This window comes from Hylobates moloch, unplaced genomic scaffold, assembly GCF_009828535.3.
Source record: "Hylobates moloch isolate HMO894 unplaced genomic scaffold, HMol_V3 SCAFFOLD_1, whole genome shotgun sequence".
NCBI lineage: Eukaryota > Metazoa > Chordata > Mammalia > Primates > Hylobatidae > Hylobates > Hylobates moloch.
The window spans coordinates 13,719,947-13,736,683 of NW_026652276.1; the positions used below are offsets into that span (position 1 = coordinate 13,719,947).

The 16,737-nt window shown below is 40.4% G+C and overlaps 1 protein-coding gene across 5 annotated transcripts in view; it reads left to right on the forward strand.

Annotated features, from left to right (window-relative positions):
• Window positions 1-16,737, forward strand: part of SPHKAP (SPHK1 interactor, AKAP domain containing) — a 194,594-nt gene that overhangs the window by 152,579 nt on the left and 25,278 nt on the right. For all 5 annotated transcript variants that reach the window (XM_032754081.2, XM_032754077.2, XM_032754084.2 and 2 more), the window contains 2 exons: window positions 1,043-1,298; window positions 2,851-6,604. In XM_032754081.2, coding sequence (XP_032609972.1) covers window positions 1,043-1,298; window positions 2,851-6,604 — 4,010 coding nt within the window. The remainder of the gene's footprint in view (window positions 1-1,042; window positions 1,299-2,850; window positions 6,605-16,737) is intronic.

Consider the following 16,737-nt stretch of genomic DNA (forward strand, 5'->3'; position numbering starts at 1 on the left):
TGTTTTTCCCATACGCTGGTCTTTTAGAGATAATTAGTTCACTTCCTATGGATTTCATTTAATTTCATGTTGACTGCTTCTTCAGATAAGCAATACAAATTATAGAATCTAACTAGTTGATAGAACACTTACTGTACATCTGAAGTACTAGTAGAGGTTTTACTGAGTATCTTCAAGGCAGAGAAAGATACTGGTCTGAGAAACTGGGACTCAATTTAATCAAGAGAGGTAACCAAGACAGCGCTGACATTCCCGTCAGCTTGACCAAAATTTAGACACGCTCCTTCCTGACTCTAGACCCTGACTTCCCTTTTCTTAGAGCATTTAATCTAGAAAATTTATAATTGTAAATTCCTCCTCTGCCTTTTTGAGATGTAAATCCTTTTGTAAAAGCCTCTTGCCAGCTTTATACCCAGAAATGTCTTTCTCAAGGACCTGGGAGCTGTCTCTTTGAAATGTAATCATCAAGGAAGATAGTTCCCTTAAAGTCCCCAGTCTTTATGGGAGCGTAAGAACCTAACTTCAGTGGACATCTTGCTCCAGGTTGTAAACCTACCTCCTGTCATAAAGATACAAGAAAGTTTACTCTTTCTTTGGTAAAGCCAATTATCAAACACAGATGACCTACGATCTCCCCCGTCACTCTAGCCCTTAAAAACCCTATTGCCTTTTGTTTCACTGGAGTTGTGGTCCAACTTAATTCTGGCCTCTCTTCCCTATTTTAATAGCCTTGAATAAAAATCTTCTTTGCCTGTTTAACTTTGCCCAGTTGAATTTTTGCTTTGACCAAGGGAAACTAAAATATGTGATACAGCCAATCTATTTTCCCCTAAGTCAGGCTTTCTCCTAGGTACCTTGTGTTCCCAAACATCACTTGAATTTTTTTCGAATAGTTTATTAATATAATCCCAGAAGACCTTTCAAATATTTTAAAGGTCCCCACTCCTATTAACAGGAGAGCTTGGTGGAAAAGGAAAGGTCAGAGGCAATAGTCTTTTATTTTCCCTTTTGAATAAATGCCTTCTTTTCTCTCCACTTTTAGTGCCCTTGGCTGCCAGATATCTGCTTGGTCCAATGTGCAAGAGGGAACAGACCAAACAGTACCAATTGCATCATCTTTGAAATCAACAAATTTCTGATCGGTCTGGAACTGGTGCAGGAGCGACAGCTCCACCTGGAAACAAACATCTTGAAACTGGAGGATGACACGAACTGTTCCTTATCCTCAATCGAAGAAGACTTTCTCACCGCTTCTGAGCACTTGGAGGAGGAAAGCGAGGTGGACGAATCTAGGAACGGTGAGAACTTTCCAATTAGTGCCTCCTGAAATTAGTCCCCATATAAAAATGTCTGGGCGAGATTTCAAAAAAGTTCCAGGCCACATCAGTTTGGCTGACACATCACAGTCTTTACTTGCTGAATTTTAAGGAAGGAAGGAAGGAGGATACGAGAACGCTGGTGAAGATACTGACAAACGCACATGGCAGACTTAATGGTTGGATGGATCCAGACTCCCAAAAGATGCCTTAGGGATAGTGAAGGGAATTTGTGTACTTTAAAGGAAACTCCTCCTGCCTGCCAAGAGATGGAGGCTATCATTGGGAGGAAAGTTAACTTCCCTAAGACTTCCATAAAAGCCATATATTAGTTGAAGCCAAGTTGGACCAGCCTGGATTTGAATCCCAGCACTGCCACATTGAGGCTGTGAGATCTGGCGCCAGTTATCTGATGTTTCCTAGCCTAGTTGCTTTGTCTAATTTGGGAGTACGATCATGCCTATAGCTAATGATTTTTGTGAAGACAGAAAGAGATAATCCAGGAAAGTGCTTAGTACCCCTTTCTTCAGCTCTTCCTGTTGACCCATTCACAGAGCTCAATGAACAATGCGTTCCTCCTCCCCACTTTTAGCCACAGAGGAAGGGTACCCCAGATGTTGTTGCCACTGTCCCTGGGACAAGTCTCATGCAAACTTTAGAACAAATCTTTCCAACCAGTCCCACTACTGAGGTTGCTGTAAACATCCTCCCTTCTCCTTCTGTACCCAATGGGAAGCTCTAAGATCCAACTATCTGGGTTGCCTTCCCCTGAAAAATGGTGGCAGCCCTCAGCCCTCAAACACCTCCTACTTGCATTTGTATCCCATATGGAAAGCCATTTTGTTGGGTGGCATTTTATCATGAAATTTGAAAGCCTTTTCAGATTCATTTTTCTTGAGGAAAACCATTCAAACTGTTATTCTTGAAGGGGGAAAAAAGTTGATGCTTTATTTTTATTTATTTTTTATTTTTTTATTATACTTTAAGTTCTAGGCTACATGTGCACAACGTGCAGGTTTGTTACATATGTATACATGTGCCATGTTGGTGTGCTGCACCCATTAACTTGTCATTTACATTAGGTATATCTCCTTATGCTATCCCTTCCCACTCCCCCCCGCCCACAACAGGCCCTGGTGTGTAATGTTCCCCACCCTGCATCCAAGTGTTCTCATTGTTCAGTTCCCACCTATGAGTGAGAACATGCGGTGTTTGGTTTTCTGTCCTTGTGATAGTTTGCTGAGAATAATGGTTTCCAGCTTCATCCATGTCCCTACAAATGACATGAACTCATCCTTTTTTATGGCTGCATAGTATTCCATGGTGTATATGTGCCACATTTTCTTAATCCAGTCTATCATTGATGGACATTTGGGTTGGTTCCAAGTCTTTGCTATTGTGAATAGTGCCGCAGTAAACATACGTGTGCATGTGTCTTTATTGATGCTTTATTTTTAGAAAGTAATTATTGCTTAAGACTTATGGTAACCTGCTATCCAAAAAGTAATAGTGCCCCTCATTTTCTCCTCACTAGGTTATGAAAATATAAATGTCTCAGCCAATGTTTTGGAAAGTAAACAGCTAAAGGGAGCCACCCAGGAGGAATGGAATTACAACAAGGAAAAGTGGCTTTATGCTTTGGAAGACAAATACATCAACAAATATCCCACACCATTGATTAAAACAGAACGATCTCCAGAAAACCTAACAAAGAACACAGCCTTGCAGAGTCTAGATCCCTCAGCCAAGCCATCACAGTGGAAAAGTGAAGCTGTGGGGAATGAGAGACAAGCCACACATTATTATTATTCAGAAGCTTTTAAAGGTCAAATGGAAAAATCACAGGCACTGTATATTCCAAAAGATGCTTATTTCTCCATGATGGATAAAGATGTACCTTCTGCATGTGCTGTGGCAGAGCAGAGAAGCAACCTAAACCCAGGAGATCATGAAGACACAAGAAACGCTCTCCCTCCTATACAAGATGGAGAAGTCACCGCTGGCAAGTATGCTACAAATTTAGCAGAATCCGTGCTGCAGGATGCATTTATTAGATTATCTCAGTCTCAACCCACATTACCCCAGGAATCTGCAGTCAGTGTTTCTGTAGGAAGTTCTCTGCTTCCCAGTTGCTATTCCACAAAAGATACAGTGGTTTCTCGGTCATGGAATGAGCTCCCCAAAATCGTCGTTGTTCAGAGTCCAGATGGCAGTGATGCTACCCCACAGCCAGGCATCTCCTCATGGCCTGAGATGGAAGTCTCTGTTGAAACCTCAAGCATCCTCTCTGGAGAGAACTCCAGCAGACAACCCCAGAGGAGTGCTCTAGAAGTGGCATTAGCTTGTGCAGCCACTGTGATTGGAACCATTTCCAGTCCACAGGCCACAGAAAGACTCAAAATGGAACAAGTGGACTCAAACTTTCCCCTAGGGGGCAGTGGTGCGCTGCAAACTCAAGCACCCCAAGGACTCAAGGAACCTTCCATCAATGAGTACTCCTTTCCATCTGCTTTGTGTGGCATGACTCAGGTGGCCAGTGCCGTGGCTGTCTGTGGTCTGGGTGAAAGAGAAGAGGTGACGTGCTCAGTGGCTCCAAGTGGTGGCCTCTCGCCTGCAGCTGAGGCTTCTGAAGCCATGCCCCCACTTTGTAGTGTAGCAAGCATGGAGCTTGGCAAGGAAGCCATTGCCGAGGGATTGCTCAAGGAGGCTGCTCTGGTTTTAACAAGGCCTAATACCTACAGCAGCATTGGAGACTTTCTGGACTCCATGAACAGGAGAATCATGGAAACTGCTTCAAAGTCTCAGACCCTGTGCTCAGAAAATGTCCTCAGGAATGAACTGGCACATACCCTGTCCAATGTTATCCTGAGGCACTCCATTGACGAAGTTCACCACAAAAATATGATAATCGACCCCAATGACAACAGGCATTCATCTGAAATTCTGGACACCTTAATGGAAAGTACAAATCAACTGCTTTTAGATGTGATATGCTTCACGTTTAAGAAGATGAGTCATATTGTACGGCTTGGTGAATGTCCTGCTGTCCTTTCTAAGGAGACCATCAGAAGGAGGGAGACAGAACCAGACTGCCAGCCATCTGATCCGGGTGCTAGTCAAGCTTGGACAAAAGCCACTGAATCCTCCAGCAGCTCTCCACTTAGCAATTCACACAACACGAGTCTTGTCATCAACAATCTTGTGGATGGCATGTATTCAAAACAAGACAAGGGTGGAGTGAGGCCAGGCCTCTTCAAGAACCCCACACTGCAGTCAGAATTATCACGTAGTCACAGAGTGCCCGATTCTTCGACTGCTACAACATACTCCAAGGAAATATATCCGAAAGGAACAGCAGGAGAGGATACCAAAAGCCCTCATCACAGTGAGAATGAATGCAGAGCCTCTTCCGAAGGACAAAGGTCCCCGAGGGTCGGCCAGTCCAGAAGTGGTTCCCAGGAGGCTGAGGACAGTATCCACCCAAACACCCAAGAAAAGTACAACTGTGCCACATCTCGCATCAACGAAATTCAAGTCAACCTGTCCTTGTTAGGGGATGACTTGCCTCTTCCTGCTCAATCCACGCTTCAAACAAAGCATCCAGACATCTACTGCATTACAGACTTTGCGGAAGAATTAGCAGACACGGTCGTCTCCATGGCAACTGAAATTGCAGCGATTTGCCTTGACAACTCCAGTGGAAAACAACCCTGGTTTTGTGCATGGAAAAGAGGGAGTGAGTTTCTGATGACCCCCAACGTACCCTGCCGATCCTTGAAGAGGAAGAAAGAGGGCCAGGGGAGCGGGGCCGCTCTGAGGAAACACAAGCCGCCCCGGCTCAGTGAGATCAAGAAGAAGACAGACGAGCACCCTGAGCTTAAAGAAAAGCTGATGAACAGGGTTGTGGATGAGTCCATGAACCTTGAAGATGTCCCAGATTCTGTCAATCTTTTTGCCAATGAAGTGGCAGCCAAGATCATGAACCTAACAGAGTTCTCTATGGTGGAAGGCATGTGGCAGGCGCAGGGCTATCCCCGGAATCGGTTACTGAGTGGCGACAGGTGGAGCCGGCTGAAGACCTCCAGCTGCGAAAGCATTCCTGAGGAAGACTCTGAGGCCAGGGCCTATGTCAACAGCCTGGGCTTAATGAGCACGCTGAGCCAGCCGGTCAGCAGGGCCAGCTCTGTCTCCAAGCAGTCGAGCTGTGAGAGCATCACCGATGAGTTTTCCAGGTTCATGGTGAACCAGATGGAAAATGAGGGGAGAGGATTTGAGTTACTGCTGGATTACTATGCTGGCAAGAACGCCAGCAGCATTCTGAGCTCAGCCATGCAACAGGCGTGCCGGAAAAGTGACCACCTCAGTGTGAGGCCTAGCTGTCCCTCCAAGCAGTCCAGCACAGAGAGCATCACTGAGGAGTTCTACAGGTACATGCTGAGGGACATCGAAAGAGACAGCAGAGAAAGCGCCTCCTCCAGACGGAGCAGCCAGGATTGGACAGCCGGCCTGCTGTCTCCTTCTCTGCGATCCCCAGTATGCCACAGACAGTCGTCCATGCCAGACAGCAGATCCCCGTGCTCCAGGCTGACAGTGAATGTGCCCATCAAAGCCAACTCTTTAGATGGCTTTGCTCAGAACTGCCCACAAGATTTCCTAAGCGTGCAGCCAGTCAGTAGCGCGTCCTCATCCGGTCTCTGCAAATCTGACTCTTGCTTGTATCGGAGAGGTGGGACTGACCACATCACGAACATGTTAATTCATGAAACGTGGGCTAGCTCCATTGAGGCTCTCATGCGCAAGAACAAAATCATTGTGGATGATGCGGGGGAAGCTGACACTGAGTCTGTTTCTGGTGGCTATCCCTCGCAAGCAGAGAAGTGTGCAAATAGATTAGCAGCGAGCAAGATGTGCAGTGGGCCAACTCTGCTTGTTCAAGAGTCTCTCGATTGCCCGAGGAAAGACTCTGTTACCGAATGTAAACAGCCCCCAGTGTCATCTTTGAGCAAAACTGCTTCTCTTACAAACCACAGCCCTTTAGATTCTAAAAAAGAAACTTCCTCAGGCCAGGACCCTGTACCAATAAACCACAAAAGGCAATCACTTTGCTCGAGGGAAGTGCCTTTGATTCAGATTGAAACAGATCAGAGAGAAGCCTGTGCTGGGGAACCTGAACCCTTCCTTTCCAAAAGCAGCCTCCTAGAGGAAGTAGAAGAGCATTCGAATGACAAAAACAACCCAGATGTGGTGAGAGGTGGAGACACAGCCGTGAGCACTTGTCAGATCCATAGGTGAGTGAATAGTCTCTTAGACTACATAGGGTGCATGTGACTGGAGTTTGCATCTTAATCAGTGTTTAGTCTAAATTTTAGACATAAAGGATTTGATTGGTGCAAGAACTAAATTTTCAAGACCAAAAAAAAAAAAATGACCTCCTAGGTTAATATGCATTTATGGTAGAGAGTTGAAAGTAAATTTCTTCTTAAAATCTCCAAAACAAATTAAATTCATCTATATAACCAAAGAAGTAAGATATCATTCCTCCCATTAAAATTAATCTCCTATGGTTTCCTACCTTTTAAAATTCATTCATGGCAATTTTTAAGCAAATAATAATATTAATAATATATGATGCAATAATATTAATAATAAATATGCAACTTATTCATTTGAAAACAGTTAAATTTAAATAAATATTAGTATTGGCATTTGACATTAAATATTTTGGCATCATTTTTCTCTCCTCTCATTTTTCTTCTCCATAGAGTCTCTCCTTTCAAGTTTTGCTTTCTGTTTTTGTTTTTTGTCTTTTTCTAAAGATCTTGCCAAGGACACTGTGTCCCACAAGGGCTGGCCTTTAGATGCCTGGTATAATTCTGGCAGTGTAAATGCAAAGCAACACTGAAGTATTGTTATTTAAACAGCCTTTCCAGAAAATTATGACGTAGTTGACAATCCGTTTTGAATTTGACGCAGGGTAATAATTTCTCTGAGGCTGCTTAAAGAACTCTCCATTCCTTTTACAACTTACATTTTCTGTAGAAAATTTATCAGATTCTTGAATATGAGACCACTGTATCATTTCTTTAGCTTTGGTTTGTAGTTAAAACAGGAAAACAAAATAAAAAATTAAGCTACTGGCCTTGGAAAACCTAAGTTGGAGAAGTCTTTTCAGAGACATCTGCCTATATTTATTATTTACCAAGAGTGGCAGTCAACAAGTTGAACACAGCCTTCATCAAATTTCAGCAGCTCTCTGAAAATCCTTGATACTTTTTCACTTCCACCAGGGAAGAAGGGATTCATCCTCAGATACCAGTGCTCCCCATTAGAGGGCATCATTACTGGTGTGGTTATGGTTGAGTGTATTTGGTACCTAGTGTCTAGGTGGATTTAAATATTTCTTTTTTAGCCACTCAGTACTAAGAACTTAACTTTCCAATTGTATGAAATCCTGGAAGAATAAGGAGAAAGCATGGAAACGTAAAAGCAAAAGAACACAAAGCTAAATCAAATGATGTAGGCAGAGCTAACCAAAAAGACACATTTTTATATATCAGTAGTTCTCCAGCTATAGACAATATTCATCAAAGCATTTTATCTAGGTCATATGGAGTATTACAAATTTTTTAAAGCGATCCGAGTTAAAGAAACAAATTATCTCATGTGTAATTCTTTAGAATTACCTTAACCTGAAATACAAGAAAAGGGAAAACCCTTCTTAGAGAATCCAGATGCCTGACTTGGAGTCTTCTTTAACACAGATATCTTAAACCCAGCTGAGATTTTTAACCAAAGAGTGACTAGTTAGGGAACGTTCATGAAATAGTAGTTCAACAAGATTTAGGGTTGTAGGCTGAGATCAAATAGCAATTGTCACTGAAGTTGAATAAAATTCATTATACAATTATGAATTGAATGTCACCGATATTATCCTTAAAATAGGTACAATTCAATGCTATTTCCAAAATATATTGGAAATATGTATGAATAAAGTCCCCAAATGACTTAGGTTTGTATTAGTAGAATGACCCAAGAACACACCCTCTCAGATCATGATTTCCGGTTTGGTTTTCCACCAATAAAACAAGAAAGAATGTGGAGTCATCAACCCTAGAAATTCAAGACCTACATGTGCTTCCAAAACATAAAAACTAAATACTGAAAATGTTTTTCTTTGTGGAACAATATAAAGAATTATTAAAGAACATGGATTTCACTAACCTTGTAACTATGAGCAACTTTTCTGTTTACCAAAGTTTACTCACCTATAGGTGGGAATAATAATTATTTTATAAAAGGATCTTTAAGGTTTTAATAAGGAAATGCACATAAATCTCTCAACTCAGGGCCTTGTCTCTTGTAATAAATGCTTGCTTTTTGGTTGTTGTCATTGCTGTTTGGAGTTAGGATATATGATTGCCCTTATTCCAGGAAAGTTTTTCCAAAAGAATTATCTTAAAAGCTGGGTGTAGTGGCTCACGCCTGTAATCCCAGCACTTTGGGAGGCCAAGGCAGATGGATCACGAGGTCAGGAGTTCAAGACCAGCCTGGCCAAGATGGTGAAACCCCATCTTTAGTCTCTACTAAAAATACAAAAATTAGCCAGGTGTGGTGGGGGGCACCTGTAATCCCAGCTACTCGGGGGGCTGAGGCAGAGAATTGCTTGAACCTGGGAGGTGAAGGTTGCAGTGAGCCAAGATCGTGCCACTGCACTCCAGCCTGGGTGACAGGGCAAGACTCTGTCTCAAAAAAAAAGAAAAAGGAATATCTTATAAACATTACGAGGATTTTATTAAAAAAGAGGATTTCCAGGATTTGCTAGAGGGAAAATTAACCATATTTAGATTACATTTTCTAAGCTCAGAGATGTTATACGATTTGATTAGTCAAATAGCTAAGTACAAAACTCTCTTCTCTGTGAAACAGTTCTACTCCCTTACACACAAATAAGGTAAGTGGCATATGCACTCTTAATTTTGTTTGGAGATGGGGAGGTGTCATGTCCTGAAAATAATTTTAGGCTACTTTCTTTAGGCATGTTTTCATGATTCTTACTTTAAAAAAAGTTATTTACGCTCAATATATTGAAATAAAAATCACTTCTTACTTTTTTGATAAAAGAATAACAACTTCAGAATTTATTGGACTCCTTGATAAGTTGAGACCACAAAGTATAAACAACAACTGACAATTCTGAGCATTCACATGCTGTACTTACTGACATAATCTTAAGTTTTAGAAACATATTTTAGGTTGTGTATCCATTTATATTTGCTTCAAGAAAAAAAATTATTCATCCAACAAATATTTGAGTGCTTATTCTGACAAGCAGTTGGCCTTGGGGCTGAAAACACAGAAGAAAATAGAAAGACTTGATATCTACTCTCATAGTTCTTACACACTAGAGGGAGAGACAGGGAGACTACATAGGAAAACCTTTTGAAAACAATATTATTGTACAGTGTGATGAGAGAAAAAATAAAAAGTAATGTGGTAGCAAATAACTGCTAGGGAAAGTGGATACTTAGGATGTTGGCATTGAGATAAGACCCAAACGAAGAGAAGGTGCCAGCCGTGGGAAGAACTAGAGTGAAAGACTTGGATTTTAAGCATTATGGTGATCTAGCCAGCCTGAAAAATGTTCCACTATGAATCACCTAGAAATCCTGGATTAAGTATAATTAACATCCTTTTAAGTATGAATCTGATCTTTTTTTTTTTTTAAGGAAGACAGGCAAATAAGCTTTAGTGATCTATTGCCCAGAATGGTGAATGTAATAAATAACAATGCATTGTATATTTCTTTTTTTTTTTTTTTTTTTGAGATAGCATCTCACTCTGTCACCCAGGCTGGAGTGCTGTAGTGCAAACCACGGCTCACCGCAGCCCCAACCTCCAGGGCTCAAGCAATCCTCCCATCTCAGCCTTTCAAGCAGCTGGGACTATAGGTGTGTAACACCATGCCCACCCAATTTTTTAATTTTTTTGTGGAGATGGAGATCTCACTCTGTTGCCCAGGCTAGTCTCAGACTCCTGGGCTCAAGTGATCCTGCCACCTCAGCCTCCCAAAGTGCTGGTAGTACAGGTGTGAGCCACTGTGCCTGGCCTGTATATTTCAAAACTGTTAAAAGATTAGATATTAAATGTTTTCACCACAACAAAATATAAGTATGTGAGGTGCTAGATTTTTTAATTAGCGTGACTTAATCATTCCACAAGGTAAAACTATATGAAAACATCACAGTATACCCCATATAATAGATACAATTGCTGTCAATTAAAAAAATTGACAAGCAAGTGTGATATATTCCCCATGGATCTGGATGTTTGGCACCCCCGTCTCCAGAGAGATGGAAACAGAATGCTGTCTGCCATTTATGATTTGCCCTCGTTTCTATATCCTCAAGAATTATTTTATTTACCCTTATTTGCAAGGCTAATCTTAACAATAGTAATTACAGAAATTTCAGAGGTTAAAAAAAAGAAAGAATTTGAAAAGGTAGTAAATTAGAGCTGACTCTGTGCTTGCCCTTGAGGGCATCTACCAGTCTCTGTAGCCTAAAAATTCATTTTCTAAAGGCTAGTGGAAACCAGGAAATGAGGGTCTGCAAATGGTAAAAACTTGGAACTGAGGCAGACTTCCACATCCTGAAGGGTTACAACCTCAGTAAAGGTGTGAACTATGGAAAAAGTTCACCCACCAGAACAGTGAACTGATTAAAAAAAGAAAAAAAGAAAAAAAAGGCATCTTTCAGGATTCAGGCTCTGGATACGAGGAGAAAACAATCCCCTTGAGAATTTCTAACCACAGCTTACCCTAATGCATTTTTGACATTCTAATTTGCATTATACGTGTGGTCCAGGAAATCCCAAGCTGGTGAGTTACCTTAAAGCAATCTCAGGTTAACAACCCTATGAGAGCTTGGCAGAGACAAAAGTAAAATCTCTGGAGAGTTAAGCCCAGTCTTAAAGGATTTCAACAAATAAAGCCCCATCAAGTATAAGCTCAGAGTCTTAAACTGAAAGACACACAAGGAATCAAGGCACTGTAAGAAAGACTCAGCACAAACATGAGGCAGAATTAGCCCTATCGAAGTTCTCAGACACTGGAATTATTAAATACGGAATGTAAAGTACTTATGTTTAATATTTGGAAAAAAATGAGACATACAAAATAGGAGCAAGAAACAAACTACCATCAGAATAGAATAAGGTAGACATAAAAATCAATAAAATACTAGTACAAAGACGAAAAGTATAATGAAATTAAAAACCACTAGATAGAAAAACATATTAATTATTGAAATCAAAATCACAATGGCATACCTACAGAGAGAGCTTTAAAGATAAATGTGAAAGGACTTCTGTTTCTACTCACAATGAAGTTATTGAAACTCAATTTGCTCTCCATCTGTGAATAATTTTTTTCTTTTGTTTTTGAGATGGAGTTTCACCCCGTCACCCAGGCTAGAGTGCAGTGGTGCAATCTCGGCTCACTGCAATCTCTGCCTCCCAGCTGCAAGCGATTCTCCTGCCTCAGCCTCCCGAGTAGCTGGGACTACAGGCACATGCCACCACACCCAGCTAATTTTTCTTTTGTATTTTTAGTAGAGACGGGGTTTCACCATGTTGGCCAGGCTGGTCTCGAACTCCTGACCTCAAGTGATCCACCTGCCTCTGCCTCCCAAAATTCTGGGATTATAGGCATGAGCCACTGTGCGTGGCCCATCCTTGAATAATTTTTTTAATGGGCAGAATTAAACAACTGATTTCATACATTGTACAACAAGCAGCACATTGAGCGAAGGGAAACAAACATGATTAGCCCTATAATTGCCCTTACTTTCTATCTGGATTGCCTTTTCAGACAATAATGCCAAGAGGGAAATCCAGAGTAGAGTTCAGTGGGCACAATGAGGTGAGGAGACATAGACTAGAGGGAGATATGCAGAGAAAGAAGAGGAATCTGCACAGGAAGCCCCTTGACCTGTTGCTGGACACTGAGGCATGAATCTATAGGTACAGCCCTATGACGCTAGAGAGTTGTAAGCTGGACAATGCCACAAGCTCGCATAGTACTGGAAGATGTTTAGTCCCAACTAGCCAGAGTGAAGAATCCATGTTACATACACACAGTACTTAGTAGAGACCCTAAAAACATCACATCAGAGAATTAAAGCTAAACTAGCCCTAAAAATAAAGGCTAATCTACACTTGTTCTAACAAAACTTAAAAGCAAGCATCAAAAAGATCAAGCTGAACTGAAACTAATTTAATCTGGAATAAAGTTCAACATTGTTTAAAGAAAAGACAACAAAATCTAGTACTCAACAACATAAACTTGCAATGTAACATCCAAGCAAAAAATGCTACACAAAGAAGAAAAATATCACTCATAATAAGGAGTATAATCATCAAAAGAAACATATCCAGAAATTAGAGAAGATGAAATTAGCAGACAAGAACTTTGAGCGAAGGGAAACAAACATGATAAAGAGATTAAATATCTCTTATAAATATGCCAAAAGATTTAAAGGTACACATGAATGTAAGATTTGATGAAAGTTATAAACTCACAAATTAAGAAATATAATGAACTCTAAGTAGGATCAACAGAAAGAAAATCACATCAAGGCACATGATAATCAAATTATTAAAAACAAATCATAAAGAAATTGTCTTAAAAGCAGCCCAGAGAAAAACATTATATACTAAGAAGCACAAATAAAAACTGCAGATTTCTTGTCAGAAACAATGTAAGATAAAAGACAAAGTATGACAACTATACTATGCTGAAGGAGAAAAAACTGTCAGCCTAGTATACTTTATCCAGCAAAAATTCCTTCAAAAATAAAGGCTATTCATTAATAGGAAGATTCAATATTTTCATGATGTCAGTTCTTCCCAGTTGAATCTATAGATTCATTACAATCCCAATCAAAATCCCAGCAAGTTATTTTGCAGATATCAACAAACTAATTCCAAAGTTTGTATGGAGACCAAAAGACCAACAATATTGAACACAAGATTGAAGAGGAACAACAAAGAGGATTGAGACTACCTGACATGATGATTTACTCCACAGCTATAGTAGTCAAGAGAGTGTGGTATTGGCAAAAGAACAGATAAATCAAGCAATGGAACAGAACAGAGAGCCCAATAATAGACACCCACAAATAGAGTCAGTGGATCTTTGACAAAGAAACAAAGGCAATATATTGAAGAGAAGATAGTCTCTTCAACAAAGAGTACAGAAACAACGGGACATTTACATGCCAAAAAAAATCAGACACATTACACCCTTTGAAAAAATAACACGAGTGGATCACAGACCTAAGTGTAAACACAAAGCTATATAACTCCTGGAATGGCTGGGTGCAGTGGCTCAAGCCTATAATCCCAGCACTTTGGGAGGCCAAGGTGGGTGGATCACCTGAGGTCAGGGGTTTGAGACCAGCCTGGCCAACATGGTGAAACGCTGTCTCTACTAAAAATACAAAAATTAGTTGGGTGTGGTGGTGTGCCTATAATCCCAGCTACTCGGGAGGCTGAGACAGGAGAATCTCTTGAACCTGGGAGGTAGAGTTTGCAGTGAGCTGAGATCACACCACTTCACTTCAGCCTGGGTGACAGAGCAAGACTCTCTATCAGAAAAAAAAAAAAAAACTCCTAGAAGATAATATAGGAGAAAAATCTAGATGGATCGTGGGTATGGCAATGACATTTTAGATACACCAAAGGCACAATATATAAAAGAAAGGCTTGATAAAATAGACTTTATTAAAATTAAAAACTTTTGCTCTGTGAAAGACACTGAGAAGAGAATGAGAAGATAAGCCACAGATTGGGAGAAAATATTTCTAAAATACATATCTAATAAAGGACTATTACCTGAAATATACAAAGAACTCTTAAAACTCAACAACATAAAGATAAACTGATTTAAAAATGAGTTTTTAAAGTTTTTAAGTCATGGAGTTTTTCAGCTATGTTTTCTTCTAGTAGTTTTATAGTTTTAGTCCTTACATTTAAGTATTTAATCCATTTTTAGTTGATTTTTATATAAGAGGTGAGAAAAGGATCCATTTTTAGTCATCTGTATGTGGATATCCAGTTTTCCCACACCATTTATTGAAGAGACTATCCTTTGTTCATCATGTGTTCTTGGCACCTTTGTCAAAAGTCAGTTGATCATAGATATATGGGTTTATTTCTGGACTCTCTATCCTATTACACTGGTCAATGTGTCTGTTTTTATGCCATTGCCATCCTGTTTTAATTACTACTACTTTGTAATATATTTGGAAATCAGGAAATTCTGTCACTTGTGACAACATGAATGAACCTAGAGGATGTTATGTTAAATGAGATACACCAAGAACAGAGAGACAAATACAGTCTGATCTCACATATGGAATCTTGAAAAGTCAAACTCACTCATAGAAGGAGAGAGTAAAATGATGATTTCCAGAGACTGGGGACTGCGGGAGGTGGACAGAGAAAGGAAGATTCTAGTCAATAGGTAAAAAGCTATAGTTAGACAGAAAGAATATGTTCTGGTGCTCTATTGCACAGAAAGGTGACTACAGTTAATAATAATGTATCATATATCTCAAAATAGCTAAAAGAGAAGGTTTTAAATGTTCTCATCAAAAATAAATAATAAATATTTGACATGATGGATATTCTTATTACTCCAATTTAATCATTCCACAGTGTATACATATATCAAATTATTGTATTGTACCCCATAAATAGATATAATTATTACTTGTCTGTTAAGGATAATACAAAACTTGAAAAATGATCAAAAGCGGTTCCAAGATGGCCAAATAGGAACAGCTCCAGTCTGCAGCTCCCAGCGTGAGCGATGCAGAAGACAGGTGATTTCTGCATTTCCAACTGAGGTTTGAAGAGAGTAGTGGTTCTCCCAGCACGGAGTTTGAGATCTGAAAATGGACAGACTACCTCCTCAAGTGGGTCCCTGAACCCCGAGTAGCCTATCTGGGAGGCATCCCCTAGTAGGGGCAGACTGACACCTAACATAGTTGGGTACCCCTCTGAGATGAAACCTCCAGAGGAACGATCAGACAGCAACATTTGCTATTCAGCAATATTTGCTGTTCCACAGCCTCCACTGCTATACCCAGGCAAACAGGGTCTGGAGTGGACCTCCATCAAACTCCAACAGACCTGCAGCTGAGGGTCCTGACTGTTAAAAGGAAAACTAACAGACAGAAAGGACATCCACACCAAAACCCCATCTGTACATCACCATCATCAAAGACCAAAGGTAGATAAAACCACAGAGATGGGGAAAAAAACAGAACAGAAAAACTGAAAATTCTAAAAATCAGAGCACCTCTCCTCCTCCAGTGGAACACACCTCCTCACCAGCAACGGAACGAAGCTGGATGGAGAATGACTTTGACAAGATGAGAGAAGAAGGCTTCAGACGATCAAACTTGTCCAAGCTAAATGCAGAAGTTCAAACCCGTGGCAAAGAAGTTAAAAATCTTGAAAAAGGTTAGACAAATGGCTAACTAGAAAAACCAATGCAGAGAAGTCCTCAAAGGACCTGATGAAGCTGAAAACCATGGCACAAGAACTACATGATGAATGCACAAGCTTCAGTAGCCGATTTGATCAACTGGAAGAAAGGGTATCAGTGATGGAAGATCAAATGAATGAAATGAAGTGAGAAGAGAAGTTTAGATAAAAAAGAATAAAAAGAAATGAAGCCTCCAAGAAATATAGGACTATGTGAAAAGAACAAATCTACCTCTGATTGGTGTACCTGAAAGTCACGGGGAGAATGGAACCAACTTGGAGAACACTCTGCAGGACATTATCCAGGAGAACTTTCCCAACCTAGCAAGGCAGGCCAAGCTTCAAATTCAGGAAATACAGAGAACACCACAAAGATACTCCTCGAGAAGAGCAACTCCAAGACACATAATTGTCAGATTCACCAAAGTTGAAATGAAGGAAAAAATGTTAAGGGCAGCCAGAGAGAAAGGTCAGGTTACCCACAAAAGGAAGCCCATCAGACTAACAGCAGATCTCTCAGCAGAAACTCTACAAGCCAGAAGAGAGTGGGGGCCAATATTCAACATTCTTAAAGAAAAGAATTTTCAACCCAGAATTTCATATCCAGCCAAACTAAGCTTCATAAGTGAAGGAGAAATAAAATACTTCACAGACAAGCAAATGCTGAGAGATTTTGTCATCACCAGGCCTGCCCTAAAAGAGCTCATGAAGGAAGCACTAAACATGGAAAGAAACAACTGGTACCAGCCACTGCGAAAACATGCCAAATTGTAAAGACCATCAAGGCTAGGAATAAACTGCATCAACTAATGAGCAAAACAACCAGCTAACATCATAAGGACAGGATCAAATTCCCACATAACGATATTAA